Source organism: Cynoglossus semilaevis, chromosome 19 (genome assembly GCF_000523025.1).
Source record: "Cynoglossus semilaevis isolate Cse_v1.0 chromosome 19, Cse_v1.0, whole genome shotgun sequence".
Lineage (NCBI taxonomy): Eukaryota > Metazoa > Chordata > Actinopteri > Pleuronectiformes > Cynoglossidae > Cynoglossus > Cynoglossus semilaevis.
Genome location: NC_024325.1, coordinates 6,616,561 through 6,627,731, shown reverse-complemented (window position 1 = coordinate 6,627,731; position 11,171 = coordinate 6,616,561). Strand labels below are relative to the sequence as shown.

General features: G+C 36.5%; 1 protein-coding gene across 15 annotated transcripts in view; it reads right to left on the bottom strand.

Moving 5' to 3' along the window:
* Nucleotides 1-6,302, bottom strand: part of picalma (phosphatidylinositol binding clathrin assembly protein a) — a 29,584-nt gene extending 23,282 nt beyond the window's left edge. For all 15 annotated transcript variants that reach the window (XM_017041766.2, XM_025065470.1, XM_025065467.1 and 12 more), the window contains exons 1-2: nt 6,161-6,302; nt 5,716-5,966 (exon numbers count right to left, since the gene is read on the bottom strand). In XM_017041766.2, the coding sequence (XP_016897255.1) occupies nt 5,716-5,845 (130 nt within the window). In that variant the 5' untranslated portion in view covers nt 5,846-5,966; nt 6,161-6,302. The remainder of the gene's footprint in view (nt 1-5,715; nt 5,967-6,160) is intronic.
* Nucleotides 6,303-11,171: the final 4,869 nt, after the last annotated feature.

Sequence of the window (11,171 nt, the reverse complement as noted above, 5' to 3'; positions counted from 1 at the left end):
TATATATATATATATATATATGGTGATGAAGGTTTCTAAATATATCTAAAAGACTTCTGGATATAGGAAGCGTGAAAGAGGATTCTTCCCAATGCAAATCCAAAACTGACTAAGGATGACATGTACTGATGATGAACTCCACGTGTTCTCAGTGGCTGCAGTCATATCTGCAAAAACTGATAGCGGTAAATGACAGAAATGAATGAAAGAAAAACTGCTCTGTTCATATTTATCTGCACCATTTGTCTTGACAGTGTGATGTCAGCAAACAGCTATTAGCTGTTTGGCAGACTAAATACAATGAAGGAGACAGTGTTCATCTTAGCCAATGTTTCAGCCAATGTCTTGTGGCTGTGATATTTTTAGTTTATATCTTAAACAAACTAAGCTCTGATCAGATCAGTAGACCAGTCTAAACATCTATGAAACAAAAAATCCTATATAATTATATATATAATTAACAAGCAATGACTTCATGAACTGCCCCTGTTTTACTGTTAGTATAAGGTTGACTGAGGAGAAAACTGCAGTGGAAAAAAACTCAAGCTCTGACAGGATGTCCGGGGTGTTTAGGGCATTCCAGTCAGCCAGCTGAAATGTTTGACTAATTGACGGGAAATGCACCATAAGTATCAAAGTCAATCTCACATTTCATCAGCTTGGATTCCCTATGCTCTAGGAAGAACTTACTTTCAAGTACAGTTTAACCCCTTTATAACTAAAAGAAGACCTAACAAGGTTTAACTGTCCAAACTCAAAGACAAGTGTTGAGTTTGAACAGCACTGACCAGTCGATACTAGTTAAACTGTTATTAGTAATGTGTAGGGTTATCACAACTAGTTGAGTATTTTGCTAAAAATGATAGATATTAAAATAAAAATGTCAAGAAAAATATGGAAAGGTATAACCCACGTAAGTCATTACTGTGCATGTTGACAGTGACTTGTAAAACTTAAGTGAACACGTTGTCCTCAATAACATTAAGCAGACAATAGTTTCAGTTAGCTTGTCAGCCGCAGTCTTATTTATTGCCTTGCAATTGCAGGTGTGGTGCAAGCTGGGCGTCTGACCTGAAATTGAATATTTTTAGTTCAAGCTTGGTTGAAAGGAACATTTTTCAACTTTTTCTTTAAACCAAAACATCAATTTTAACAACATGTGTATTGACTGTGTTTCAGAGCTTTTTAAATAGATGGAGAGTGGTATTATTGTATATTATTGCCCATTGACATACAATTTAGTGCCCATCATTCTGCTAATACAATGAAATGCATTAAACAAAATGAAATCTAATTCATTTCACAAATTGCAACTAACATGATAATTTTGACAGCCAGGTCACACGTTTTATAAATTGATGAAGTAATTATCACAACATGCTTACACCTTTCTTTACATTGTTTAGTCCATTTTTTTCATTGGTTTCTGATTAGAAATGACTGACAAACCACAGAGTAGTGCAGGAGAGCGCACATCACGGCCATCCGTTAATCCCACAGGCCTTTCAGAGTCACAGTGCCCTCCATTCAGCACAGCTGGTGGACAGAGAGATCAGCACGCTTTTAAAAGGGCTGTCACTTGATGCCCCTGCAGTCACATGCTACATGCACGAAACTATATGGAGGGTGAAACCATGAGAAAGACCTTCGAGGAAGCAAGGGTACGGATTCATAAGACTGCATCTGCCATATTGGCTCAGATAAACAATATACAGTCAGAAAACCCCACTGTGTGAAGGTTCAGGAAGAAACTCTACTTTTACTAGTTTTAGCATGCAAGGCATGCACAGGCATCATCAAAGAGAGAATTAATCCCATGTGAAACATACTGATAACAGAGCACTGTTATCATAAATCAGTTGTTTGATATTTGAGAATGGTTTGATTCACTACATAAAAATGCACTTAAAAGCATTAGACATTTTTTTAACAATGTCCATTTACATGACAAATTTGTGACACCTAACAAACTGTAAACATAATTTTTATTTCAATGATGATCACACAGCGTGAAGACTACAAAGTCATTATAACCCTTTCAATGATAAGACATGACTACCCCTGTGAGAAAATTAAAAATGTCACTGAAACCGAGACAGAAAATGTAACACAAAGGTTTGCAAACCGCTAACACTGAACTATGAAAGCAGTGAACCACAGCTGTCTGGTTCAAGTAATACTGCAACATTTGATGCGTCATTAGTTAACCTTCTTCTGTCACCTATTCACTTCCACGTGTGCATAATGAAAAGGTGGATCAAATAAAAAATATTAACAAACAAATTAAAACATTAACATACTGTGTAAAACAATTTTGATTGGAGATTTTATATTGGATGTAACCTATGCACATGACAGAATTTTTTGGCAGAGCAAACAGATGAATTGGCAGACTCATTCCTTTTTGCCATTTTCTACAGAGCATCATGATTCACAGTTTCTTCTTAAAGTGTGACACCAACTATCCAAATGTCCCACAACTTTCATCTCTCTATCACTCCTTCCCTCCCTCACTCCCTCTTACACTGAACTTCTCTGCAGCCAATTATGTTAAGCTGTATTACACATTTGACAATGATGACTATATTTTAAATTACCACAGACAGTGATCAATAACAACTCAAACATACAGCATTTCCCTGGTTCAAATTCAATGGATGTTTTCAAAGTCACCACATACACCCAATATAAGCCAACAAATATATGCTGCAACTCAGTAGTGTTGCTTTTTTTATGTTCTTTCATGTTCACTTTAATTAAACACAAAGGTAAATACACTTAAAGGAGAGGCTGATTTCTTCCGCCTTTACTTTTCCTAGTCTGCTAACAGCAAAGTCTCTTTAAAGTTATGTGAGTGAGTTTAACTAGCACACCAGTGTTAAAGAATGTGAACTGTGTTCCATCAGGAACTCAACATAGGCATTGTAGATGGCCATATCTCACCTTCAATCCAGACTGTAGGAACACAGGGGGCAATGTGTGTCCAACACACAAGTGCCCCTTCAGCTATCTTTAAATAACTTGAACCTAAGTGAGATTCTTGCCAAGGAGAAGGTCTCTATGTGGATCACTAAGGAGAAGTTTTACTTCAATAGCTTTACAGAACAGCTACATATAACTTGCTTCACTGGAAACAGAAAGGTCACCAGGAAACTGTCTTAATAGAATACAGCCACATCAACTCAAGCTTCTTTTGATTACAGGTTACAACTTCAAATACAGCAGCACTTGTTCGTCAACACGGAACTGAAATTTTTAAAAATGAGGAAAGGGGATTGAAATGTAATTTGTTTTTAAGAAACCAGTGTTTCTATAGTTCCAAGTTAAACAGGCTGTTCCACATACACATAAAAATGTTAGTTCAACTAAGACATTACGTCTCAGGTACACCTGGCCAAAATGAGCAGTGATTTTTTTTTAACATTCATTAATTGCAGAGTGTAAAGCTGTCTACACATTACTACCAATCATTTACTGATGTAATAAATAAGGGCTCTTTACTATTTTTGTGACCGAAAGTCTCTAAATTCCAATGTCTGACGGATCAGACCAACATCTAACAAGAAGTCTGACCTGGATTTTAACCATTTTATCCAAACAAAAGCATGGTAATCATCATACTATTCAAACCCCAGACAAGCAACACAAGAATACCTGAATTATCTTTGTGTGGGCAGAGATATCATTAAAAACCTTACAAAGGGATGACAGATGGAAGCCTTCCATTTAAATTAAACTGAAATGATCAATTTGCATTGTAAGTAGATTGCACGTCTGCTGTCTAGGCTGTCAACTCTGGAGCCCGCTTTGCTGGGTTAAGCTTGAAATGTAGACAGATGTGGGCAGAACCCAAAATAGTCTTAACTAAATGAAAATAGAAATGTTTAAAATAGAAAGATAACTTGCAAAGAAATGTTTAAAATAGAAAGATAACTTAGGAAAACCCCAATGCATAAACTCACAACATGAAGACAATGTGATGAATATAAGAATCACTTCCACAGGATATTTGTATGGTAACAACAGTATAAACAAAGTTTTTTGATAATTTGTTGTCAGGAAATTGTCAGAAACTCCTACTAAAAAGTAGGATGGAAAAAATGATTACTACAGAGAACAAAAAAGATACAACATTGATTTAAATTAGAAAAAGTGCTATTTTGTTTGTTAGTATAAAAACTTTTTTAAAGCTATCTCTCTATTTAAACTATTTAACCTCTCTCCCAGAATCTATATAACCAATTTTAAATAATCACATTAGGTCAATAATCCATTGTGACCCAGCCTAAAGTATGGAGTACATGCTTTATGTGCTGTTATATATCCCACTCAAAATATATTAAAGTTGTGCAAAATTTACAGACTTCTGTCTGTACTCCAATAACTTGCCAGGAACTAAAATCATCTTGAAAAACCTCATAAAAAAGCAGATCTTGAGGCATAAGGCTGCAAACCCTGATGAATATATATATGTATACCTGGTGTATAGAAAACTCTTCACTATAAGGAGAGCCGATATGTCACCTAAACAGCAAAATCCCTGTAGGTCTGTGAACCAAACACGGATCCATGTTGAGGTCAAGTGTAAATATCATATTCTCTAAGATGTCAAATGATTATGCAAAGCAGTTGAGAATGTGAAAATGTCAAGTTCTCAAAGAACAGACAACACTGCAAAAACATCCCTTATCCCAAAGAGGAACTGCAACAAACATGCAGACTCTGAATACTCAATTCAAACAATGACTAACAGTGACAGTCATGCCTTTGACATCACTGAATTTGTCAACAAATTCTACAATCATGACCTTAGCGTGGAAACAAAGAGACGGGATTATTTAACCAGTAGTTCAACCTAATAAGAGCATTAAAAGTCAACGAGTCAAGATGGATGCTAAAATGTATAATAGCCTCAAAATTATCAACACTTTTATTCAAAGAGAGGAAACTGACTGGATGACCCTTCCTTATTGCCACTTGCTTATGTGCTGAGTATCAAAGTCCACAACCACACACAGTCACTTTCTGAAATAAAGACAGAGCAAAAGGCAGCTGCAGACCCACCTGCATACCTGTCAGTACTGTGCAGAAGTATGTCATGTGACACACATACAAGGTAACACCTGACTGTCACAGCAGAAAATAAATAACTATAATTTTAAGGTTTTTGACATGAAACTTTGTTTCGTGTTGATGAAAGTACAACACCAGAGTTACTTCATGGAGTCCAACACAGGGTTACTAATAAGAAACAGTAAATTAAACATTTATTTTTTGTTGGTACTTAATTTATTGTCATTTCATCATTGTTTTAGCATGTTTTTATGACTACCAAGGGAAAACTGTAGGATTTCAGTCCTGAATAATAAAAGCAAAATAATATGCTGCTCGGTGGCACAGCCAGTGCATTTTACGTTGGCATTCATTAGCATTTCTAATGTTAAGGTGCTAACGTAAAACCGTGTAATAAACACACTAGTGGAATATCATATGATGTCGCCATTTTTAAAGAGGAATTAAAGAAGAGTTGTGACATGTTTAAAGCCCTGCTATTGTTTTAACAGTGGTCTGCAATAGAGTGGCTAAGTTACCCTTAACATCACCGTTGCCTGTAGCTTCTATGCAGGCCTCACAGCCACATCACATCCCATAGTTGACGTTATTTTTTGTGAAAGACTTTACGGTTGATATTTAAACAGGTTATTGTGTACTTACAGTCCAAGTGTTTCTTTTTTGGCCCCATTATCTCATGAGTGGTCGCCTTGCACACAGTTTTGGAAATGGCCGAGCCGGTGACACTGTGCTGTGCGGCGGTTATCCTGTCTGTAATGCTCTGTCCAGACATCCTGAATTAGGTCGAAAAAACGGTCACAGCTAGAGAAAGAAAAGTCTCCGAAGCCAGCGGGGAAAAGTCGGGGTAATGCGGACAGTGTACGTCTTCAAATGCCGTGAGCCACCTGACAACACTAGAGATAAGTGTGAGAGACAGAGACAGTGAGACAGAGAGACGACAGCAGGCATTACATTACAACAGGGAGGAAGGCTAGTTAGCTTAGCTGCCTGCTTAGCTCACAAACAGACGACAGATTTGACTTTGATCAAAGACACGGACTGGTGCTGCTATTAGCAACGTCCACATTTCAACCTTTATGAGACATACCCAGTGGTTTGGACGATCCCTCACGTCTACAGCGTCTTCTTCCCTTCCCGTACAAGTCTTTCTCACATACCGTGGCCAGACAGACAGAATAAAAATAGAATCCCTTCCTGGACAAGTATTTTCAAAATAAAAGCCCAATCTTAAGGCGTCACTATCGGTACTAATGACAAAGGTTTAAAATAGAATCGGCAATATGTTTTGCACCATAAACGTTCATTTATACTCATGCACATACAGCAGTAAATGCGTTTTGCACCATAAACGTTCATTTATACCCATGCACATACAGCAGTAAATTACAAGTGTTTACCTTTTGACATAATGTAATGCCAATATACACTAATCTAATTTTATATAATCTAATCTAAATATATCTAATTAAGCTTTCTAACTGTTTAATTAATTCGCGTGGCAGAATGTGTTTCCTTCAGAATACTAGATTAAAATAAAACAACTGTATGTTTTAGACATACATACGCTATACAGAAAATTTGAAGAACATTAGTTTAAAATAAAATGAAAATGACTTTGTTGTCAGCCACCAGAAATTTAAATTCAAATTTATATAAAGCGTCATAATGAATTAGGAGATCATATTAATTTAAAAAAATAAGCTAAATCTTTTATCATCTGCAATGCATTCATGAGCTGGTTAATGATTTTCCTTAGCCCAAAAGTGGTAATAGACACATATGCACTTTAAAAAGTCGTTAGTAAAGTGAAATCTAAAAAGGTTTTCTCAATTTAGCTTACACTCGTACTTAAGACTAAGGAAAGAGGACATCTCAATTTTCCTGCAGCCGTGGACTGATTATTACTCCACGGTTGACATCTAGTGGTTAAAGTAAGCAATTGTTCTTTGCCGTGACCTTGCCGTTGGTTTATGGGAGAGGAAGAATAATTTGAGTTAGGATACTTTAAAATGACGATTAAGTTTTGCAATAATGCTAAAGATAATAATAATAATAAAGACTACAAAACAGTGGAGCCATTTTTTAAAATGTATAATCAAAAATGGTTTAAATATTTTAACTTGAGCAATACATATATCAATAAATAAATATACTGTTCCTGTAAAGAAAATATATCTCTATACTCATGGATTAGAGATGGATAGAATAAACCAACTAGTTTGTTCTCACAGATAGTGTGGGTGAATCTAAATGGTCTTGTGTGTATATTGGCGCTGTACTTCACCAGGGTAAAAAGTACTCTTTATCCTTTATGCACTGATTTTGTAATTCATTCCCAGTCACCTACTGTGATCCACGTCACCATGTTAAAATTAATTTGAACCTTAATTTGACAGCAGATTGGGAGAAAAAACAACAAAAGAGCACACACCTACAAAAACACACTTGTTTTTATGGTGAAAAATCCAAATGATCTAATTATTAATATAGATAAATGTTCAGAAAACAGCAAACTATAACTCGAAATTGCCCTCAGGATCCCTCAGGATCTTCATGGTAGTCTGTGGAACGCGACCAAGTAATCATATGTGAGCCAACTTAAAATGAAGTACTGCATAATTATGGACAATGGATCTGTTGAATATATAGTAATGCTGCCAACTGTAGTGTAGTGTTGTAACATGTTAAAGCAAAAAAAAAAAAAAAAAATCAAAAATCACAAATTAATTAACACCATCAATGTGTTGTGTCTGTCTTAGTATGTTGTTCTTGCTAGAGAACAATGATCTACATAATTTGCAGGTGTTATAAACACAGTATAAACCCAAGTGTCTGTGATGATGTTCCATTCGTTGACAGTACAGTCCATGTGATAGGAAGTTGGCACAGCCTCCCACTTTTCCCCTTCAGACTGCACTGCAGTGGTCCCATCACTCAGCTCCATTCAGGAGTCTTCAGATTAGGTGACTCAACACCAGTTTGTAGATCATCATTTAGCAAAATGTTGTTCTAATAGCGCTGCTGAGAAATTCTTTGTAGCCGCTTCAGAGGTTCCCATTTCTTCCTTGGCAAAATCGAGCATGTGTGACTGTTTGTGTCATCACCTGGAGGTCATTCACACCCAGTTCTGTTGAGTTCCCACAAGTGGGCAGTGGGACAATAAGTGATGGGAAATATTGGCTGGTTGAGGGTGGTGAAGATGAATAAGCACATCAACGATATCCTAGTGACACAACAGATGAAAAATTTTCATTTCAAATAAGTGAGAATTTTACGTGTTAGTTCATAACTCATGCTTGTTTTTTTGTCTAACTTTTTTTTTTTTATTTTGTGGCCAGTGTTTTTGCCCAGACCGACTGAGCTTCCACCTACTTTGGATGAATGTATTTGTTATATATACAGTATAATAGCCATGTCAACCAGCAGGAGAAGCTTAAACAGCGATACTCTCTGAGGGAGCCCTCAGAATGATGCAAAGACTTGCCTGTATAATCGCCAGGTGATGACATTTTAGCCAACAAAGGCCTAGAAACCCGTCCTTTCATTTTTGTCAAAGACGCTAAATTATTTGTGTGCCACTCAAACTGATAAAGAGGACTCAGTGTGACGGCACTCAGTCTAGATTGATTTCAGCCCAAATGAAAGCCCCTCAGATCTTGACTGTATGGTGGGATCTGAGTTTTGGTCAACACTAATGTATTGTTTTCTGCGACCTCATTTCTACTGACTATGAAACCATTTGACCCACAAAGATTGTCACATTTTGTCATATGCAAAAACATTTTTTAATAAAACTTAATGATACCTTTTATATAATGTGTTAATGACAACTAGGAAAATCACACTCTCTCGGCAGCATTTATCTGAACAGACCATCAGGTGGCAGTAGTTCAAACAGATGACATTTGTTCGTTTGTTTACCATAAACATCAGTCAACATCCCTGTCTCTGCTATAAGAGCCACATCACAATAATCCAATCAATCATTTATCATTTTTTATGATAAAGAAGGCGTCTTAATGTCAGACAGGAGAATTAATTGTCTCTGTTTTGATTATCTACTTTACATTTGAAATCACAGACATCTGATCTTTGACCTTCTCATAGTTTTCTGTAAACATCTGCAGCAACACGACGAATGAGTGGCTGAGCAACATAGCTAACAGTGAATAATACTGGTTGTTCCCCTTGTGTTCAATGTCATTCACAAAAATGCAGGCTAAAAAATAAAGTTAAAGGATTTAAATTTATTTTTGGTTAGTGTATTTGTTATGATTCTCAACTTAATGAACTTTTTGCAAAGATACAGAGAAGATAGTAGAATATGTACCCTTTTGTCGCAGTTGCAAATTTAAAATAACTCACTGCTTTACACTGTTATACATTCTAATTTGCAATTCATTTTCACAGAAATGACTTCATACTGTATAATTTCTATAGTAATTTTGAAGCGTCAGCTTACATCCTGCACTCGATCCAAATATCCTGTAGCTCTTTGGTGCTTCAATGATGGGACTTGTACAAATAGTGGTACTTGGGCTCTTTGTGATACAAGTGATTTCTTTTATAAATTCAAACTGTGGTTTGCTGGACAATGGTGTTATCAGCAAGATTGTGTTCTTTAATTAAACCCTGCAATTGGAAAATAAACTGACCTTTAGTTCAAATTAGATTATGAGGCATTGAACTCTCCGTAGCGCGACAAGGACAAATATAGCCCACTGGCCCTAAATTTGTTGTTTCTAAAGTGTCAGTCACAAAAACATAATGTATGTAGTACTGCTACAGTTTTTGCTTTTAAGAGTTTCATCATTAACCTCCGAAGTTTTTGATACAAAACAATTTTTGTTTAGATTCCATAGCACGAGCAAATGTTGACACATTTCGTCTCTTTGTAGTTTTTCCTAAAGGTAAAACATTATGTTGATGACTTTTCAAATTGTATTTTTTTTTTTCATTTATGTACATTCACCTTTTCACACAACTCACAATGACACTTTCAGTCCACCTCTTTGCATTGCTTCACATCTATTGCATGCCTATTACATGTACGGTGTGTGTCGCCTAGAGACGCTGTGGTACTGTATGTATACTAGTCACACCTGGCATCAGAAGCAGATTTGGTCTTCACAGGATGTTTACTGTGGTATCCTTGACCGCAAAGACTTCCTTTAGAAGAATCTGTGATTTCCTGGATCAGAGTGATGCATTCTACGTTGTTATTTGTTGTCAGCTAACCTTTCTGTTCATTTTGTTGTATTGCTGGAGAATAAAATGATCCGAGCCAGATCACACTAAAGGCCAACAAACCTGAGACTGATGAGACAGCACTAGGTCAGCTTATCCACTAGTGGTTACCTCTATATGTTCTTTCAGTGCTGGGAGACTGTTTCATTTCAGATATCCTATAACATGAGAAGCCATTAAGATGAAAATGTGGCTCTGGCTCTATGTAAAGCAGGTGTAAAGATATTGACTTTGGCTGTACAATGCTAATCTGTTTGGCTCTGAGGGGTGATGAAAAGTCCACAGAGTTTCCCTGCTGTCCTCGTTCTATGGACTAAGATTCTCCCCAGCTGATAAGACAGCCATATACAGCAGAGTGATGACATGAGTCCAGGATAATTGAGGTGCTGGGCCACTCTAGATGATATCAGTCAGCAATGAAGCAATGCATTATCTCCAGGTTTTGGCCAGCGTACCTGGTTCCAAATTGCAATTAATATGGATTAGGAAAGTCCTTAGAAATAAAACGACATTGCCATACCCAATCCCTCAGTGCTGAATATTCTGGAGTAAAAACCCGAGCAGTGAAGCAGAGGAACCGCTGAGAGTTGCGAGTCTTGCTATTTTCATAAAAGGCTTTAGTTTTTATTTTGAAGCAGCCAGAAGGTCTAAAGGAATAAACATGTTGTCAGAACAACCTTGAACATGGATTTGGTATCAATCAGTTTGAATCCTGAAGATCAACAGAAAAGAAAGTTTTTCCGAGATGACCGTTGATGAGATGAGCTTAAGAAGGTAAGAACAAGTCACACTTGATGACCAAAACACATTAGAGAAAAATATTGAGTCAATGGTTAATATTTTGAAATGAT